This window comes from Anabrus simplex, chromosome 6 (assembly GCF_040414725.1).
Source record: "Anabrus simplex isolate iqAnaSimp1 chromosome 6, ASM4041472v1, whole genome shotgun sequence".
Taxonomy (NCBI): Eukaryota; Metazoa; Arthropoda; class Insecta; order Orthoptera; family Tettigoniidae; genus Anabrus; species Anabrus simplex.
In genome coordinates this window covers 76,390,422-76,412,644 of record NC_090270.1, presented here as the reverse complement: position 1 = coordinate 76,412,644, position 22,223 = coordinate 76,390,422, and the positions used below count along the sequence as shown (strand labels likewise).

General features: G+C 36.7%; 1 protein-coding gene across 1 annotated transcript in view; it reads right to left on the bottom strand.

The window, feature by feature from the left end:
* Positions 1–1,135: 1,135 nt before the first annotated feature.
* Positions 1,136–22,223, bottom strand: part of Smurf (SMAD specific E3 ubiquitin protein ligase) — a 125,932-nt gene continuing 104,844 nt past the window's right edge. Inside the window, exons 13-15 of the mRNA XM_067149839.2 lie at positions 4,691–4,874; positions 4,444–4,582; positions 1,136–3,651 (exon numbers count right to left, since the gene is read on the bottom strand). Of these exons, the coding sequence (XP_067005940.2) occupies positions 3,467–3,651; positions 4,444–4,582; positions 4,691–4,874 (508 nt within the window). The 3' untranslated portion in view covers positions 1,136–3,466. The remainder of the gene's footprint in view (positions 3,652–4,443; positions 4,583–4,690; positions 4,875–22,223) is intronic.

Sequence of the window (22,223 nt, the reverse complement as noted above, 5' to 3'; positions counted from 1 at the left end):
ATTGTACATGCAACCTGCTCTATAAAGAACTAGTATCAAATGTAAGTTCAACTAATGCCCCACCCCCACCAAAAAAGAAAAGGAGTATGCCATGAAAATTACTGGAGGATATTTAATAAATAAATAAATAAATAAATAAATAAATAAATAAATAAATAAATAAATAAATAAATAAATAAATAAATAAATAAATAAATAAATACATAAATAAATAAATAAATAAATAAATAAATAAATAAATAAAATAAATAAAATAAATAAATAAATAAATAAATAAATAAATAAATAAATAAATAAATAAATAAATAAATAAATAAATAAATAAATAAATCAATCTTAATCAATCCACGAAGATATATTGCTCAAAGAAAACAGGAATCTGATTCTTCAGTACCATTACTTTTAGGGCTAAGCCGATCAGAAACGTGTGTACAAATTTACAAATCCACACACACATATAAACTATGTTTTCATCACAAATAATACACATTAAAAGAGATCTTTATGTAATTCTAAATCAAACGTGAATGTAGCAATTATTGTTTTAGGAGAGCAAAAAGATAACAAGATAATCAGTCCAAAGTATTATGAGTCAGTATATCTGACCTTGATTTCCAACAATTAGCAACAAATGCTTGCAGAATCCATTAAGCATCCAAATAACAGACTTTTATGAAGTTTATGAGTCTGTCCACTGCAGTGTTCCAGTAAACATAGGACAAGGTTATTATAAGGTCAAATTGCATTGAATACAAGGTGAAGTAATGTGAAAGATGTTGCAAATTAAGTATAATAAACTCACAATCCGGACAGAAGTATGGACGGAGGTCAATTTACTGTGGGAACATTAATAGTATTTCCTACACTACAAGATTCAGTGCACAATGTTACTGGGAGGTTTTCAAATCTAAGGGACAGGAGCTTACTCACAAACAACTTTTACTAAAGAAATAGTACAAAGTTCTATCTATAAATCTGAAGATCAGAAGTGTATCTTCACTTCACTTAATTCAAGTTTCCAACACACAATCTTAAGATCAGAATATTTTAGAAGTTATACAAAGAATTTCCAACTAAGAATCTTGATCTCAGGGAAAAAACCAATGAAAAATGCAATGTTTTAGAATTTTAACATAGCTAACATAGATGAAGGAACAGTGGTGGCTGATGGTATCTGAAGCTGGGTGTTGCACCAATATTTTCAGTGTCACATTTGTATAGCTTACAGAAATAACACGAAACTCTATTATCAATAAGTAATGAACTGAAGATGGTTTTCCGCAGTTTCCTATTTTCACACCAAGCAAATGCTGTGGCTGGGCCTTAATTAAAGCCACGGTCGCTTCCTTCCAACTCCTAGCCCTTTCCTATCCCATCATCTCTGTAAGACATATCTGCGTCAGTGCAGCGTAAATTAAATTTGTAAATTTAAAAAATGGAAATGAATTACTTTAGCGAGAGGAGCAAAATTGGGAATGAAGTAATCTTCGCAGAGTGGCGCAATCTAACGGGGAAATACGGAACTGTTTCTCGGTAGGGGACTTGCTAGTCTCGTGCAACTCCCTGAGACCGATACTGGCGAGTATGCTACCTGATGCTATGCAGGCTAGGCTCGTCCCTGCTGAGGTAAATTGCGTCGCGCTGTCCGCTAGGGACTTGCCGTAGTTCGAAGCCAGCAGCGTTTGTTGGTCCGTTACGAAGCATTAGTACAGCGAACGACTGAAGAAGGTTGATTTTAATATGTTTTCGAATACATGTTAGGTTTATCAAACTAAAACATTAGAAAAAAAGATGACAAATGAAATGGAAAATTATTCGGAGTTGTGCAACCTTGCGACAATAACAATACCATGCACTGCCCTGTGAATGAAATGTTATCAACATTACAATTCTTTATCCTTAAAACAGTACTTCCTAACAACAATGGCACTTGATCCAAAGAGAGGACCCTGCATCTGCAGGAAAGGTTTTAAAAAAATTTAAAAAAAACAAAAAAAAAACAAGAAAAGTGCTTGCAGTTGCCAATTAACAAAAAGTCTCATTTCACGAACGCAATTTGGACAGCATTGAAAGGAGGAAAGTTGACATCAGACACAGATAGGATGGACACACACAGAACACTTTATTCGGTTCCAATTTAGATTCTCTTTTAATTATGTTATAAGGGACAGCAAGGTATTTTTTTAAACATTCTCTGATTTATTAAAATCAGAATGGATAATATTTACAACATTTCTGTAATGAACACTGATTTCATGCAAGTGCAAGTGTTTATGTTGGCAAGTACCTAAAATCACCAAGTTTCTTATGGCTTTTAATTTCCACTGAAACATTAGCTCTTCAGCTTGATTCTCACACATTTATTCTTATATTGTCACAGAGTTGCATATCAATGTGCATGTATGTTTAAAAAAAAAAATGTAGTAGTAGATCACAGAATACCATAGTTATAAAGAGGTTATTACTTTCAAATCACCACGGCAGTGAATGTTTTTTTAAACTTTTACTATAATAAACATTTACAAGCAGCAACATACGCATTTACAAAGTATAAAATTACAAGAAACTATTTACAATCTTTTAAAGAAATAATATGTACAGGGTCCATTTCTATACAACAGGTTAATACAAAAAAGAATTTTTTTCTTACTTGTGAAGTATGTTTGAATTTAAAACATTTTCTATAGATAATCTCCAACAATTTTAACATACTCCACAGAGTGTACAGAATTTCTTGTTTGAAATGGAAGAATATGCAACACAATCTTGGTCTCTGATTTCCTCCAAAACTAAACAAGTGATTTCCAGTCACCTGTTAACTATTAAAGCCTCAATACCAGTGCCTCAATAAGCACCATAATATTATATTGCTTTCTTTTTCTACCTTCTCAGTTTTATTAAGCAAATGAATTACAAAAAATCCTCATTTTTACTATTAAGCAAATGAATGAAAAAAATATCTAGCAACTTTCCAGGTTAAATTCAGATAACTAAAAGGTACTCCGCATGCTATGTAGTGCAATACTTTGGTAAAGGCATGCAAGATGATATATAATCATGCAGCTGAACATTAATTTTGCTGCAGAGTTTTTAACAAAGGTAAAAGAAAAAGGAAGAAAATTAAAGCATATTTTTGTAGCTAGGCAGCACAGAAAAGAAGCATTAAAACACCTCTAAGGGTTTCTTCTAGGAGAGAGAAAAAAAGTGCTATTAGGATTATAGCTTGGACCAAGGAGATAAACCCCTTATTTAGAATATATGTTATGCACAAGATCCATCTATAAAATAAGATATACAAATCTCAAGGAGCAGCTGAAATTCAACACACTATTTACATACCAACTTCACTCATTTTCACTAATATAATCAGACTTGAAATGCTGAGAACTGATATGATGAGCACTTCAGTTCAGAAGTTGCCTATACAAAATATCATACATCTTAATGATCTGCACAGTTTTAAAATTCATTCGACTGCAAAACCACACGTTTCCTCTACAGCTTGAGTCAACTTTTCGTACATCTTCTGATATGATTCATAAGGAGGAATATCTATTCTATTAAAGCATGTATGTGCTTTGGGAAGATTTTCTACAGGTGCATCAATAACATGTATAGTGAAGAGCCGTGGACCTGCAGCTCCAGTTGAACCTAAAAAGAAAAATCTTAATATATTACTCTTGCAAATTACCACACAGCAGCTATAGTATCAGAATAAAAAATAAAGGAATAGGGAGGGAAGGGATTTAAGAGACCTTGAAGTTATCTGGATCACTGCAGAGAACTGTTTAATGCACTCGCAGATTGCCTACCAAACTCAGAATTTTGTAACTTTTTCTCAACTGCAACAGCTCGGCCTTACTCGAGAACTGTCCTATTAATCTTTTCACTGCTCAGATAAATTCTGTCTTGCATAATAAAGCAGAGAATCTCTTCAACTTATTTTTTAATAAGTGACATGGATGATAATGTTTCATGTCCACATAAAAAAAAACACCACCAACTGACCAATGTCATTGGTTTAATGTCTTATTAGCTATATTTTTATCGTATTCAGAGATACTCAGGTGCCATAATTTTGTCCTGCAAGAGTTCTTTTATGTGCCAGTACATCTACTGACATGAGGCTGACGTATTTCAGCACCTTCAAATACCACCAGACTCAGCCAGGATCGAACCTACCAAGTGGGGCTCAGAAGGCCAGCGCTCTACCACCTGAGCTACTCAGTCCGGCCAAATAAATAAATAAATAAATAAATAAATAAATAAATAAATAAATAAATAAATAAATAAATAAATGAATGAATGAATGAATGAATGAATGAATGAATGAATAAATAAATAAATAAATAAATAAATAAATAAATAAATAAATAAATAAAATAAATAAATACATGGACGAATTCTAAAACATTTAAGGGCAAAAGAAGTCAAATTCCTTACCTTGCAGAGCTTTGAATCCCTGGAGTGGAACTCGTGAACTGCCAGTTACAAACTGAAGCAATCTAGCCCTCATTTCTTCACCGTAACCATCAACAATCTGCCAGAACCACTTAACAACAGGTGTATCTGGTGTGCAATGCTATGAAACATAAAAATTATCTCATTATACAATTTTAATAAGAGAAGAATGAACGAAGTTAGGTTCCCTAAATACTCAATTACAAAACTATTTTATGATAGTACTTACCTTCAGTCTAGTATTACTTCTCCAGTCAGCAATATCGATAGACCCAAGACCACCAATAACCAGTTCAAGCTCACGTTCATCGAATGGACGCAACAAATGACTGGGTATTAATTCTGTGAAACCTTTCTGAAGAGCAAGAAATTGTTGTTCTATACCCCGCATGAACCGGTAATTGACATACAACCTGGATAAAGAAAAAAATTAGAATGTTATATTTTATATTCTTACTATTATTCTGAGCAAAAGAGTATTTTAAGTACATTGTTAATGCCACACATATTTCTCTCAAAGTCACATGTAAAAAAATTGAGTACTTTCATTGTATGAGGAAACTTATATGAACTAATGCAATGGAACACAAAATGCAGTATACAGTATACCTAACTGGATGTATTAAGAGAATACGCAGGATTACAAATGAAATAGGTTTTAAAAATATTCAATAGAAGACTATTTTCCATTTACAATCCAACTGAAATGAAATGAAGCTGATTTCTTGCAATCCAACTGAAACCAAGTAACATTAAATGTGGAAGTAACAAAGAATTTATACATATAATTCTTGTACTACAAACTTACAATTTATACGGTGGTGGCGATTGTTTTAAGAGGAAGTACAATGGGGCAACCGCCCTCTATTAACATTAATCGGAGGGAAAAAATGGAAGGGATCCAACACTTTGAAAATTGAAGGTATTGGCCAAAGAAAGGCAAAGACCATGAAGGGCGGAAAAATGAAAGACAACCTAGGCCTTGAATGCTCAGAAAAGAACGACAGTTTACCAAAGGAAGTCTGATAGCATAGATGAAAGTGAGGAAGCCTGACACATGCAAGTGGAAGCAATGCCAGGACTCAGCTAAAGGCCCCGTGGTTGCCAACCCGCGTTAAGAGCACTTGGGGCACAATTTATAGCAAGCCGACAATCAAATACTATATGCAGAAAAACAAATTATACCGAAATGTTATTTAATTGTATACACAGTATATGTTCAAAATGTGTAAAATCATGTGGCACACATTGTTCATAACATTTCTGAATATTATTGAGCATGTTGATGAACAAAGGTTGTTGTAAGAACACAAAAAATTACACTATCTTCTCATGCAATTCAGGAATATTCGTAGGTGGGTCATCTGTCTTGAGAAATGATTCATTCAACATGCCTGATATGTAGGCATCTGGGGCTGTGAGATCCAAGGAACAGGCAGGGTACCGGAATGAAGTTCCTGAGAAATTAGGAAGTGTCTAAAGTGTCATTGCAGAGGGGCAAGTGACTCCCACTGTACAGTGGTTGTAGCTCCATCTTGCAAGTTCCTAGTGTGGGAAAAACAACAGCGCAAATCCCACACGATTGTGGTAATAATGAGGTCTCTATACTATCTGGTCCACTGGTTTTGGATTCTGAGCAACATCCTTAACGAAATAAGGTCCCAATATTCCATGACCAGGCACGGTGCAACAATTCTTATCCCGCGCACTGTGTAGTGGGCTCTCTGTAACAACATTTGGCTGTTCAAACCCAAAAAATATGAGTTGTTCGTTGGTTGATGTAGCCATCATAGTGAATATGCCTTCCATTTGAAAACTGTATGTTGCAGAAGAGATCTTGATCCTCATGAGTGAAGTGAATAAAAAGAGCTAAGTCTAGGTAGTTGTATTCTCTCTACCCAAAGTAATATACACCTTGGTTTCCAGTTGAAGGAAACCGTGTTGCGACCTGACAACAACACTTCGCCTTCTCTCTCTCTCTGTCTCGTCATCTCGTACAGCAGAGCCCGTATTTGAGTCGTACAAGTGACTGGGATAACACACAACACGCAAATTCACAACTGCAGCATGTTGTTCAATGAAGGTGAAGACTGTGATAAAAATTATGGAAATAAATATTTATTAAATTATCACCAGAACACATTGTTGTTCTTGAAAAATCTGAAGTACCTAAAGTAGGAAAAAAAAAGGCATGGGATAGTATGGTGGAGCAATACCCCCATGCAATAGATAAAATTGTAGTGTTGCTCAGTTCAATAAATTATTCATAAATATGAAGAGCCAGATAAAGATAAAAACTGACACAAAGATAACTGGCAATAAACCAATTAAGGTAAAGGACTGGGAAAAACATCTTTTGTCATTCCTTTAAAAAAAACTCTGCGTTCAACAAACTGCCAGGAAGTGCTTCAGTCAGTGCCAAACAAGATTCACTAACTGAAGACATCAGCCCTGGTCATGAAAAGAGCAAAATGACGGTAATTTATAAGCGAATACGACCATATCAACATCCAAAGCCACACCTACAATAAACTCGTATGTTAGGCCTGGTGTAAAAAAAGCTCATGTCCAATGAAATCGAAAAAACAACAGATTTGTCACTCCCACAGCTGTAAAGGCTTGTGTTACTTCAGCAGTTGAAATTGCAGGAAATTCAAATTGAAAACGAGACAAAAGACCTCAAACATTTTCTCACTATTTAGTACTACTTCAGCATGACTGTGTGTGGCCACATTTGACAATTAGCAGTCGATTCCTGAAGAAAGTAGACATTCACATACAAAAGGTAAGTTTGTAGTACTTCCCATGAGGATGCGAACAAGTGAAAGCTTCAGTAACATAGCCAATAGATGGCAGATACCGTATGTTTTTTAATCTTTGCTCAAAGTCATACAGAAGCAAAAAAAAAAGACACTCAGACATCTGACATGCAATATACTGCACCGTGTCTCTCATTGTGTTAATATGTACATTCATGTAATAAGAAGAACGCGTTACGTTTCACATTTCAAACTTGTACAGTTCAAACTATCTTTTAAACATATAACTGTAATTTAATTTTGTAGCTTGGACATAATATGGCGTTAGTCCAATATTCAAATGTAGAGGAATCTTCAAACAGGGTTTTCAGATTCATGCACCAAGCACAAAATGCTGCTTTACTGCACTCCGGGTAGGGGATCTGTTAAATGTTTCTCTACCGAGCGAGTTGGCCGTGCGGTTAGGGGCACGCAACTGTGAGCTTGCATCAGGAAGATAGTGGGTTCAAACCCCACTGTCAGCAGCCCTGAAGATGGTTTTCCGTGGTTTCCCCTTTTCACACCAGGCAAATGCTGGGACTGTACCTTAATTAAGCCCACAGCCGCTTCCTTCCCACTCCTAGGCCTTTCTTATCCCACCGTCGCCGTAAGACCTATCTGTGTCGGTGCAACGTAAAGCAAATAATAATAATAATAATAATAATAATAATAATAATAATAATAATAATAATAATAATGATAATAATAATAACCTTACTCCTTGTGGGTGGGGTTAACTTCCAATAAGTAACCAGGGGAACCTGACCCCTACAGAGCGCGTCCCCAGGTGGCGGATAGGGGGCCCCTACAGTATGTAGGGCTGGTTGAAATAACCAATACAACCCGCGGACCAACAGGTAGCCCAATTCCTGGGGGTTTTAAAATACTGGGACACCCTCTCTCCAGGGGTCATAAACATGGAGGGCCCTTGCCCTGGGTTAAGGGTGAAGACCTCAACGGCATCTATGGCGGAGAAGATGGACTTCGGTACGGCGGAGATGGCGGAACCGCAACCCATCCTTCTGGGGTGTACAGATGGAACCTACTGCCTTGTAGGACGAGGAAGGCATCCTCAAAGGCTAAGGGAGTAAACCCTGAAAGAAAATCCTCTTATGCGTTAGGCCTAGCAAGTCAGCAGGAGAGTATTGAGTACAGTTGCTTTCAATAAGAAAAAGAGCCTCGGAAAGAATATTATAGACCGGACTGACACATCCTCTCAGACAATTGTAAAGTATGATGACCGTAAGGCTGATGATATACAATGTTCTGAAAGGAAACCCCAAATAAAAAAGAGACCCAAATACCGAATTGGAACTATGAACATTCTATCATTAACTGGAAAGTTAGAAGAACTCCTAGACAGGATGGATAGAAGAAAAATATCAATATTGGGATTAAGTGAGACCAAATGGAAAGGGATTGGAAGCAAGACACTTCGTGGAGGTTATAAATTATACTGGAGTGGACAGGAGAAGGTAGCAAAAAATGGTGTTGGATTCTTAATTAACGAAAGGACTGATGCTACAGCTGAAGTTATCTGCAAAAGTGATAGAATCATTAAAATGTTCATGAAACTGGAGAACACTAAGTACACCATCATACAAGTGTATGCCCCACAGACAGGCTGCAGTGAGGAAGACAAAGAGAAATTTCGGCAAGACCTGGAAGATACAGTTAATGAGGAAAATGTTATTATTATTGGAGATCTAAATGCGCAAGTTGGGGTAGACAGACTTGGGTACGAGAACATCATTGGTCCACATGGATTTGGACAAAGGAACCCAGAAGAACAACTATTAGATCTGTGCAGAAGAAATGATCTTATAATCAAAAATACATTCTTCAAAAAAAGAGACAGTCACAGAATAACAAGGTACAGTTGGGATGGCCAGTATAGAACATTGATTGACTACGTAATCACAAATAAAGATGGTGGCAGGTACATCACAGATGTAAAGGTCATCCCTAGTGAAAGCATGGACAGTGACCACAGATTGTTGGTAGTAGACTTCAAACATAAGGCAAATGAAACCCAGAAACTTATTACGAAAAAACCAAGGGTTAAAACTTGGAAGTTGCAAGAAGTCCAAATAAAGGAAGAATACAAACTAAGGATTCAACAGAGTTTGCCGAAGTGTGAAGTAACCAGCGTTAATGAAGAATGGAAGACCTTCAAAGACACCTTTGTGGGAGAAGCCAAAAACCTATGTGGAGTTACAAGTTCTATCAAAAGAAAAAAGGAGACACCATGGTGGAATGATAAGAGTGAAAACAGCGGTGAAAGAAAGAAACCAAATAAAGAAGGCACTGGACAAGGAAAAACAAAAACAGGGACAAGAACGAAATGAACAAGAAATACAAAGACTTCAAGGAGTACACAGGAACAAGAAACTTGCTGTAAAGAACATTGTAAGGGAAGAAAAAGAGAAGAAATGGAATGAGTTTGCGGACAAACTGGAAGAGGACAGTAGAGGAAATATGAAATTGCTATACAGAGTAGTGAAAAACAAGCGAAGGGATCAAGAGACCATAAAAGCAATAGAACGTGATGATGGAACTCTGGCACAAGAAGAGGGAGAAATTAAACAAGAACTCAAGATCTATTTCGAAAAGCTGCTGAATGGAGATACAGAAAACATAACAATGGATAGAGGAGAGCCAAGTCGAGGAACCACAACTGAACCACCAATTACATGGCTTGAGGTTGAAAATGCGCTCAAGAGCACGAAGAAAGGAAAGGCAGTGGGCATAGATGAACTAAGTGCAGATATGCTGAAAGCAGCAGGAGTTCCAGGAATCCAATGGCTCTATAGACTGCTCAACAAGATATGGGAGGAAAATACTATTCCTGAGGACTGGAAGATGGGCATCATTGTACCCCTGTTCAAGAAAGGAAGCCGACGAAAATGTACTAATTACCGTGGTATCACACTCCTGTCTCATGTCCTGAAAATATTGGAAAAAATAATAGAGACCAGAATCAGAGATATTGTTGAACCAATTTTGGAAGAAGAGCAGTATGGTTTCAGACCAGGAAGGTCAACTACAGACCTTATATTTGCAATTAGGATGCTAATGGAAAAATACTGGGAGAAGAACAAGCCTTTATTTCTAATATTTTTGGACATTGAGAAAGCATACGATAGTGTACCAAGGGAAAGAATTTGGCAATGCATGAAAGAACTTCAAGTGCGAGACAGCCTCATAGACAAAGTGAAAATGTTGTATAGTGGGAATAGAAGTTGTATTCAAGTAGGATGTGGTTTGATACAAAGAAAGGAGTGCAGCAGGGCAACTCATTGTCAGCACTTCTATTTTTTATTGTGATGGATGTAGTAATGAAATCTATTAAAAGGAAAGAACATGGAGATATCAAAGCCTTCACATTTGCAGGTGATGTTGCGATCTGAAGTGACTCAGAAGAGAAATTGGGAGAGAGAATGCAAAGCTGGAATGAGGAGTTTAAGAAATATGGTTTAAACGTCAGCAAGACCAAGACGGTGGGATGAAAGTGTATGGGGAAGGAGCAGAACCAACAGTAATGTTAAATGAAGTCCAACTGGACAGCGTTCCAGTTTTCAAATACTTGGGTAGCGTTATATCAAATGACAACCTAGCAAAACATGAGGTGAACAATCGAATCAATAAGGCAACACAATTTTACCACCAGGTAAGACACCTGCTGTGGGATGAGCAAATACCCATGAAAACAAAAATGACATTGTACAAGTCCTATTATACACCAATTCTTACATACAGTCTCGAAACCACAACACTGACCAATAGAGATAATTCCAAACTTCAGGCAGCTGAAATGAAATTCCTACGCACAATGATCCAGAAAATCAGGAAAGACAAGATTAGGAATGAGAAAATTAGAGAAGAAGTAGGAATAGATGATTCTCTTCTCAATAAGATTCAGATATCAAGACTGAAGTGGTTTGGTCACATGAAGAGGATGCCAGTAACCAGAACTGCAAGGAAGGAATTTGACAGAAAGGTAGAAGGAAGACGACTCGTGGGAAGGCCACGAAGGAAATGGATAGATTTAGTTAAGAGCGATGTACTGCTGAGAGGTCATGATTGGGACAAGTTGGTGGAGGAAGAATGGTACAAGGACAGGATGAGATGGAGGAGGCTCATATACCACACCCGGGAAACTGGAGATGGTTTAGGATGATGATGATGAATAATAATAATAAATGTTCCTCTATTTTTGACATGGGACATGGTTTGACTTTTTCAAATTTTAAGATTCTAGGTTATGATACTTTATATTTTTGATACAACAATTCAAGTCTGTGTAATGTTAATTGTAATTTTTAGTAATTTTGAAGCTTTGATTTATTTTAAAATAAATGGTTACTTTTTATTTAAATTCTGGTCTATAAAAGGCTATGTTCCAACCCTCTTAGGCCCTTCCACGTGTACAACCATTTCCTTAATTGTCAAAATTTATTTTATTACCCGAGTCAAGTACAATCTTACTTATCCCACACAGACACCGTGAAGATCAAGACATATGTCACACCAGTGGACAAGTTTTCCAACACCATTTGCATAGAAAGTTGTTGCCAGCATATTGAGATAGATCTGCACGGAGTCCTGAACCTCTTCCTTGTTGTGAAAGCACTGTCCTCCTCCTCCCCGAGTTTTCTTCAGCTGGAAATTTTAAGTTCCCATGGAGGGAATTAGATATTTTTAAACCAATAGAGCCTATCAAAAATCAGATTAAAAATTAGATGTATGGCTTTTCAGGCATCAGCTCTATTAACCAGCGTTTTGTCTTAGGTCTAACACAAGACTCTTCAGAGTGGGATGTGTCAGACCCTACCCACTGACAGTGACAAATGTGAGTCACTCGATGCTAGGTCTGGGCTGCACACCGGGTGATTGAACACTTCACCAAGAAATTGAATAAGAAGCTGTTAGGTTGCCACAGCAATGTGTGATTTGCACCATAAATGTGGTTCATTCTGATGAATTTTAGCTGCAGTCTTTCCCTCTGCCTGTAGAAATCGAATGACTGTGCAACTCGCACTTTGTTTTAAATGCCTACACCTCAGCTCTAACTGATGTGTTGAACTTGGCAGCAATGGCACACAGTGTCGGAGCTGTGTGGTAACAGAGTGAACAGATCTATCCCCTTCCGCTCATCTGGTTACTTAACAGTATGATCAGAGGTTGAGAAAGAGAGAGACAGAAAAGAAAAGGAAAAAAGAAGCCCTTGTATCTTCTTGTTATTTCCTTACAGTTACATAAACCAACACACAAAACAGTTATTTTTTTTTTTGCTAGTTGCTTTACGGTGCACCGACACAGATAGGTCTTATGGCGACGATGGGACAGGAAAGGCCTAGGAATGGGAAAGAAGCGGCCGTGGCCTTAATTAAAGTACAGCCCCAGCATTTGCATGGTGTGAAAGTGGGAAACCACGGAAAACCATTTTCAGGGCTGCCGACAGTGGGATTCGAACCTACTATCTCCCGGATGCGAGCTCACAGCTGCACGCTCCTAACTGCACGGCCAACTTGCCCGGTAGAAAAACAGTTATTTAAACCTATACTTTATGGAAAAACTGACATTAGCACCTTTAAACAGTTTTGTATCAGCCCCCTCCTTCGTTACCACAGCTGACTGGCCACATGACTATACATCACACCCGTGCCACAGCCACATATCACCATGAGGAGTTCAAGGCTGCGCAGTGTTGCAACGTCCGAAGTCTTGCAACAAAGCAGTGAAATTCAAACACTTTTTTGGTATAATATGATGGTAGTCACTGGCACAGTGATGTCCTTCTCCACAAATTTAGTTCATTCCGGCACAAAACGTTCTGACCACTACTACTTGCTTTAAAATCTTTCTGCAAAATACAAAGACTTTGCACAATTTCATGCATTTTAAACAAGGTAATTTTGTAAATTACAGTGCTGTTGCTGTCTCCTGCTTCCCTAACCCACTCCAGAACCTTTAAGTCTACATTTTTGTATTCTCGTCTCTTGTACACCATGGAAGGAATTAGATGGGTTCCCCACCCCTCTCTCTCTCCCAATAATTTCTCTCTCTGGTTACACCAATAATGAATCATTCAAAGCTGCACTTTATATTTATGACTCACCACTCTTAGTCCACTTTCTACAACATGATCCAACACATTTAACTTGAAGGATGCCGTAAACCTTTTTCTCTCGTTCATTTTCACTCCTGCTGGTGTATTGGATGCTTTCTAATTACTCACTACATGCTCCAGCGCAGGATGTGGAGCTGGGAAACTGCAAGGGCACTGAGGTATGTAGGGTAGTGGGAAAGAGCAGCCAATGAACAGGTGGTGTAGAAGCATGCATTTAGCCATTAAATGAAATGTTGCAATTGCAGCCTAGTCACTTCAAAGTTTTTGCGATTTTTCCTTGCTTCCTTTCTCTAAGATTTTTTCTTTCCAAAATAACACAATAATAGTCTAAAATTAATGGGAATTAGGAGGGTGGGAGTATTATAGGCGAGTAAATATGATATACTAGCACTTTACCCACAGCTACGCATGCGTGGATTTCGTAATTTGATATAAGTAATTGTTCTTTGGCACTGTACTAAGACATTTTTCCCGAAAATCCTTAAAGTATAAAAATTCACCAAAAAATTCAGCTTCATTTACCCCAGAAACTCTTTGTAAATCACGTTTGTGGTATTACCTTTTGAGGCTAAGACGACCATGCAACAGAGAAATGTACATGTGAGAAACAGTCTTCCCTCAAGGTGAAAAAAATAAATACACGTTTATTTTTTTTTTTTGAAGGAGATTCCAAATACCTATTTCCACGTCTGTAACATCTTCAGCTTTTGAGCTATAACTATCCCCATAAAAAGAATTCAACTCCATTATCAGTCCTCCCTCCCCCCCCCCCCCCCCATCTCATCCAAGTGGATTTTCCAAAAACAAAAACAAAAAATGTTCCTTTATTTTTAAAGGAGATTCCAAATACCAATTTTCAAGTCTGTAACATCTTCAGTTTTAGAGATATAAGTATCCTCATAAAAATAATCGAACATTTTTTTTCACCCCATTAACTGCGTTTTCCAAAAATAAAAAGTAGTTCCTGTATTTTAAAGGACTTTTCAAATACCTAGTTTCTTGTCTGTAACATATATATGTAGACTAGCTAATGAATCCGTGCTTCGCAACGGAATTCTACACTATACAGAATTCTAGAATTCTCTGACATACCACTCTCATCACGGTCAGTAAGATAAAATTGAGTAAAACATAAATGATTAGATATTGTATTCTCTATTTTGGCATGTAGTACTTTTCGATAGGACCAATAACATAGGTATTTAAAAATTAAATTTTAAGCACCTTCCCCTAAAGTACCATTTCATCCAGGGTGAATACAACTGTTTCAGCTTAGACTGTAGTTTCCTATTCCCCAACTCTATATACCGATTTTCATTAAATTCTGTTCACCCATTTTCTCGCGGTTCGACGTTGATATGTATTTAGTAACAAAAATACAAATTCATGAATACCTCTGTTATCATAGCCGGTATGGTAAAAATGTATAAGACATAAATGATCAGAAACTTAATTCTATATAACTTTCATTATGTAGCATTTATTGGCAGGACTACTTTTTTTTTTTTTCTATTTGCTTTACGTCGCACCGACACAGATATGTCTTATGGCGACGATGGGATAGGTAAGGCGTAGGAATGGGAAGGAAGCGGCCGTGGCCTTAATTAAGGTACAGCCCCAGCATTTGCCTGGTGTGAAACTGGGAAACCATGGAAAACCATCTTCAGGGCTACCGACAGTGGGGTTCGAACCCACTATCTCCCGATTACTGGATACTGGCCGCACTTAAGCGACTGCAGCTATCGAGCTCGGTGACAGGACCACTAGTAACATAAATATTTGAGAATTAAATTTCAGGCCTTCCCCTAAAACTACCATTTCACTCAGCATGAATATGATTTACAGCCTAGATTGTAGTGGCTCATTCCCCTACATTACCTATCGATTTTCATTAAATTCTCTTCAGCCATTTTCTCATGATGTGTGTACATACATACATATATACATACATACATACATACATACATACAGTAGACAGACAGAGATGACGGAAAATTAAAAAGTGCATTTCCTTGTTACTGCGGACATGTCCAATACAAAAATACCATTTTTTATACATTCTGAACAATGTACAGACAAAACTCTTATTTTATATAATACAGTGAAACCTCTGAATGCGAGTAACTTGGTCTACGTGTGTTTTTCAAGACGAGCAAACATTTTATATAAATTGTAACTTGATAAGCGAGTGAGGTCACGCAATACGAGGGTTACGTGTGCCTACGTTTTCCCCTCCCCTGTTCATTAGTTGAATGGATGAATGAGATCTTTGGTCCTGTAGTGAAGAAATACCTTTCAGAAAATAATCTGTCGCTCAATGTCTTGCAGGTTATGGACAATGCTCCTGCTCATCCTTGAGGCCGACTTACTGGAGAATTCAAGTTTGTTAAGGTTAAGTTCCTTCCTCCCAGCACTACCACTACTCCAGCCTATGGATCAGGAAGTCATTTGGAACTTCAAGAAGCTATACACCAAAGTACTATTTCAGCGATGCTTCGTAGTGACCGAAGAAACACACTTTACCCTCTGAGAGTTTGGGAGAAATCATTTCCCCATTGTGAACTGCCTGAAGTCATCGATAAAGCCTGGGATGGGATCACTTTCACTTGGGGAAAACTGTGGCCTGGCTGCGTTCTTGGACGTGACATTGAGGGGATTGTTGGTGACAATGAGCCGCCGATTGTCGATGAAAGTGTGTCCTTAGGGAAGACTATGGGGCTGGAGGTGAGCGATGTGGACATTCAAGAGCTGGTGGAAGATTGTAGCCAGGAACTGACCACCAACGAAGTGATGGACCTGCATCGCGAACAACAGGAGGAGGTTATGAAGATCTCGTCCGGGGAAGAGGAGGAAAAGTCAATGGAACCTCTCACTTCAACTGAGATTCGGGAGAAGTGCAAAATATGGGAAACGATGCAAAACTTTGTAGAAAATCACCACCTGGATAAGGCTGTAGCAGAGCGAGCAATGAATCAGTTCAGTGACAATGCAATGTCACATTTTCATGAAATCCTCAAAAAGAGGCAAAATCAACAGTCATTGGACAGGTTCCTCGTTAAAGTTACACGAAAAGAAAACAATTCCAGTGAATCAACAGGTAGCTGTGATTCCGTTAGTGAAATTCGTGCTACACAGTAACTCTTCTCATGTCATCTCTTGTCTCCCTCACACCAACAATGATTCTATTGTAAGGAAAAGTGCACTTTAATTTGTTTTACGTTATATTTTGTTTTAGAAATGTTATGCGAATAAACATTTTTGTGTTGTGGACGAATCATTCCCGCTTCAATTGTTTCTTATGGGAAAACTTGCTTTGATAAACGAGCGCTTTGGATTACAAGCAAGTTGCTAGAACGAATTATGTTCGTAACCCAAGTTTCCACTGTATATAGATATACTGGTACTCATCTTAAAACTTCACCTGCTTATTCAATTCCTTAAAGCTTCTTAAGTGGATTTTCCGAGAAAAAAAATACGCATTTCATTATTTTTAAAGGAGATTCCAAACACCAGGTTTCACGTCTGTAACACCTTCCGTTTTTGAGATACATGTATCCTCATAAAAAAAAAAATCATCTTTATTCTTTCCATCTCTCCACCACCCCTCCCAGTGGAGTTTCAGAAAACAAACAAATACGTGTTTATTTTTAAGGGAAATTCAAAATACCAACTTTCATTACTGTAACAGCTTCAGTTTTTAAGATATAAAAAATAATTCACCTTTACTTATATCCCCCCCCCCCCCCAGTCAATTTTCTGAAAACATAAAATATGTGTTTTTTGAAGGCAATTCCAAATACAAATTTTCATGGCTAACATCTTCAGTTTTTGAGATATAAGTATCCTCATAAAAATAATTCAACTCCTTTTTCACCCCTCCTCCCCCATTAAGTTGATTCCCCCCCTTCCAAAAATGCGTATTTATTTTTAAAGGAGATTCTAAATACCAAATTTCATGTCTGTGACCTTCAGTTTTTTGAGATATAAGTTTCTCCATAAAAAGAATTCAATTTTTACACTTCCTTTCACACTCCCACCTTAAGTGAACTTTCCAAAAAATAAAAAAAACCATATTTCTTTATTTAGAAAGGAGCTTCCAAATACCAATTATCATGACTGTAACATCTTCAGTTTTTGAGATATATGTATCCTCATAGAAAGAATTCAACTCCATTTTCAACCCCCACCCCCACCTCCAAAATGCGTTTCTTTATTTTTAAAGGAGAATTCAAATACAAATTTTAACTTCTGTAACATCTTTAGTTTTTTAGATATAAGTATTCTCATACAAACAATTCAACTAACTTTTCACTCTCCCCCTCCCCCTAAGTGAATTTTCCAAAAAACAAAAGAATACATGTTTCTTTATTTTTAAAGAAGATGCCAAATACCAATTTTCACATCTGCAACATCTTTAGTTTTTGACATATAAGTATCCTCATACAAAAAATTCAACTAATTTTTCAATTATCTCACCCTCCCCACCGCCCTTTAGTGGATTTTCCAAAAAAATAAATATGGATTCCTTTATTTTTTAAAGGAGACTCCAAATACCAATTTTCACGTCTGTAACATCTTCAGTTTTTGAGATATCAGTATCCTAATGAAAAAGTTTCAACCCCGTTTTCAGTCCCTTTAACCACCCTTAAGGAGTTCTTCTAAAAAAAAAAAAATAAAAAAAAAAACATAAGCTTATTTCTTTATTTTTAAAACCGATGAAAAATACCAATTTTCACATCTCTAATATGTTAAGTTTTTGAGATATACTGTGGATATGTTCATTTTAAAATTCTCCCACCTTTTCATCAGCTCTCCTTCAGTGGATTTTCAAAAAACAAATCTATGTTTCTTTTACAGAAAATTTCAAATACCAATTTTCAAGCCTGCAACGTGTTACATGTCTGAAATATATTGTAGATATCATCTTTTTAAAAATTCACCCCGTTTGCCACTCCAGTTCATCCCTCTATTCATTGGATTTTCCAAAAACAAAAAATATGCATTTCTTTATTTTAAAAAGAGATTCCAAATACCAATTTTCATGTCTGTAACATCTTCAGTTTTTGAGATATAAGTATCCTCATAAAACGTATTCAACCCATTTTCCCCTCTTTTCACCCCCTTAATGGGATTTCCACTCGGCAATTACGTGGTGGATGGTCTGTGAGGTAGCTCCACAATCACACCCAGAAGACTTCTGCCAGCCCCATTTATAAAGCGTATAGCCGCATCTTCCTTGATTGACTCTTATCCTGTTTAGAGTCCTCCATTGCCGAGTGTCCACGGAGAGCATTTCAAGGTCCTTTGGAGGACATTCATAACGCAACTGAGGAGGCCTTGAAATGGATCAATGGACTTGATTTGGAACTATAGGCTTCTGCTTGTATATATTGTGTATATATTGTATACTTATTTATATAATCTATCTGTGCACATCATACGATAAATAATAAATGGGATTTCCAAAAAAAGTTTATTTTTTTAAAGGAGATTCAAAATATCAATTTTTACATCTGTAAACTTTTAAGTTTTTGAAACATAGATATCCTTATTTAAAAATTCACCCCCTTTTCACCTCCTTAGCGGCAGAATATCCAAAAATCCTCCCTTAGAGAGCACCTACAACCCAAAATTTCATTTCTTTATGTCCAGTAGTTTTGGTTCGGCGATGATGAGTAAGGCATAGATATCAAGGATAATTTAATAAAAAACCACCTATTCAATACTTTCCACGTTTAACGTGGTTATTATCTACATGATTTTATGTAGACTTATTTAGGTCAGGTACATGTTTCACCCATTATTTTGGGCATCTTCAGCCTGTATACAACCTTTAGGTCAAGGTTTGGGACCTTTTTAACCATTATAAACATACCAATATATACACTATATACAATATATACATTATATATACAATATATACAAACATTAATGAACTCTTAAGATGGGTAACAAAAGTTAATACAGTTAAGTTTTTTGGTCCTAATCTGTATTAACTTATGTACACACGTCACGAGAAAAAGGCTGAAGAGAACTGAATGAAAATCGATATCTAAAGTCAGGGAATAAGTCACTACAATCTACGCCATAAATAATTTTATTCACGCTGAGCAAAATGGTAGTTTAGGGGAAGGCCTACAATGTCATTCTCAAATATTTGTTATTAGTGGTCCTATAAGACCTGCAATTTTCATCTTTACGATGTCCATCTAGCCTAGTAGGTTCTTGGTCTTCCCACCATCAGTTTTCCCGCCACATGTCTCTCCAAGTTAAGAGAGAAATGCATTTACTTCTGCTTCCCCCATTTGGAGGCTGCCAAAAAGACAAAGTTTACATGAAAAGTTGATTAATAACTACAAGGGTCATATAAAATGTGTTTATAAATAATTGGTATACCGTATTAAAGCCTACTTATTACTTAAAATAAAAATCATATCAGTCAATTTTGAAATACATGAGGAATTCGTTACAGGATAAAAATATATAGCTAAGAGTATAAATGGTTTTTTACTATTGTTAATGATCCTTTCAAAGCTGCTAACCCAATGTCCTTAATAAATTGGTTATCCAAATTAAATTTCCATGCCGACTCCATCCTCATTACATGTCCAAACCACCTCAATCTGGACTTGCTGACCCAATCTAACAATGATGCCTCAACCCCAACTTCCTTTCTGATCATGTCATTCCTTAACTTGTCCAGTTTTGTTTTTTGAACTGTGGACCTCAGGAACTTTATATGAGATGCCTACAACCAAGATGAGTCCTTCTTCATGAGGATGCAGGTTTCAATACCATAGATTAAGATTGGTATGAAGTACTGATTGAACATTACCAGCTTTGATTTTGTTTGTACTTTGGGATCCCAGAGAAGTGTTTGTACTCGCTGGTAAAGGTGAGAGCTCTTCTGAACTCTATTTGCCGGGTTCGCTTATCTTCAGATTGAATTTCTGGAACTTAACCTTCCAATGATTGAGTCTCAACTGTACTTGTTCATCAGTTTCTCCCTAGATCATAACGTAATCAGCAAAAGCCACAGCTGACCACAGGTTTTCTTGATGTTTACCATTATGTCATCCATAATCATGATAAACAATAATGGAGATAGTGGACTGCCTTATTGGACTCCACTTTTGGTTTGCAACCAGGATGAATGTCCATCACCCAATCGCACACAGCTGGTATAATGCTCATACAGCATCTGAATTTTCCTCACCAGTTTCTCCAGCACATTCCTTTTTCTCAGGCATTTCCATATCTTCTCTCTTGCACTGCTGTCATATGCCTTCTCAATATCAGGGAAAACCATAAACAGATCTTTTCCTTTTCCCAATATTTCTTCATTAACATACGGACACTGAAGATTAGGTCTGTAGTGGACCTGTTAGGACTAAAGCCATTCTGTTCCTCTTCTAACTGTGGCTCTGAAATGACTTGCAACCTCCTCTCTAAGATTTTCTCAAGAATCTTAAGCCCATCAGAAAGAAGTGTTATTCCCTGGTAGATGGGAGCATTTTTTAAGATTTCCTTTCTTAAACACAGAGATAATGACACCCTTATTCCAATCCAATGTGTGAAATGGTAGTTTACAGGAAGGCCTACAATTTAATTCTCAAATATCCAAGTTATTAGTGGTCCTATCAATGAACACCACATAACAAAAGTTATAGACAATACAATTTCTGATCATTTATGTCTTATACAGCTTTGCCATACCAGCTATAATCACAAAGGTATTTTGTTGTTTAGTCCATATCAACGCTGAGCAATGAGAAAATGGGTGAATAGAATTTAATGAAAATGGTTGGGGAATAAGGCTGTATATTCTAGGATATAAATAATTTTATTCATGCTGGGTGAAACAGTAGTTTAGGGGAAGGCCTAAAATGTAACTGAAGACCTCGGGGGTAAAAAAAAAAAAAAAGTGATAACCCTTGTATTTTGGATTTTTCAGTTCTTTGTTGTGAACAGTTACATCCAACATGAAGTTTCTTTTTATTCAAGAAGTTAGTCGATTTAATGAGAGATGCTAGCAGAATTCAGCTCCATTTTTAAAACAAGCCACATGTCTCTGCAGTAAACAATCATAACCCACATTTCAAAGATGGCGGATCATGTTCTTAAAGATGTGCTTTTTTCTAAAAAGAATCTCATTTATAGTTAACAAAACAATATGGATATTACTGACAGAGATGATAGTTTAAAGGATCCTGATTACAGTGAAATCCTGGAAGATGATGGAAGTTCATCAGAAAATAATGAACAGATACGTTTGCCACACATGGCTAGCAGCTGTGTTTACCATGTGGGTTTGAATGTTGGTTGTAACTATTTACATGTTGTGATATAAAATACCTTTTGCAAAATATTTAGTGTATTAGTATTCATGATTATCAAATCACAATAACACATACTTCTGTTGTCATTATACTATCTTATTAACATAACTGCTCTTTGCAAAGAATATGTGGGTTATAACTTTTTACACCTGTTGATGTACCAGTACTTCATATGTAGCTTATAAAACTTCGTTTACCTGACATTTTCATAAAAATAATTGGATGGCTGCATAATGTGAAATTTTTTTAATGAAGTATGGTAATCTCATTAACCCTACAAGTGCCAAGAGTCTATTTTTTCGACTCTTCCGTTTGCTTTCAGACATATAGTGACATCTTTTCGCAATTCTTGGAAGCAGACGGTGACGAGGAAGATTCGCGATTGCGTTTAGTTAAGTTGGTACTCTAATAGGATATGTATTTCTGTTGTATTTACTCGTTGAAGATGCATGGGCCATGTGGTCATTGTAAACAGATACGGCTGACCAAACT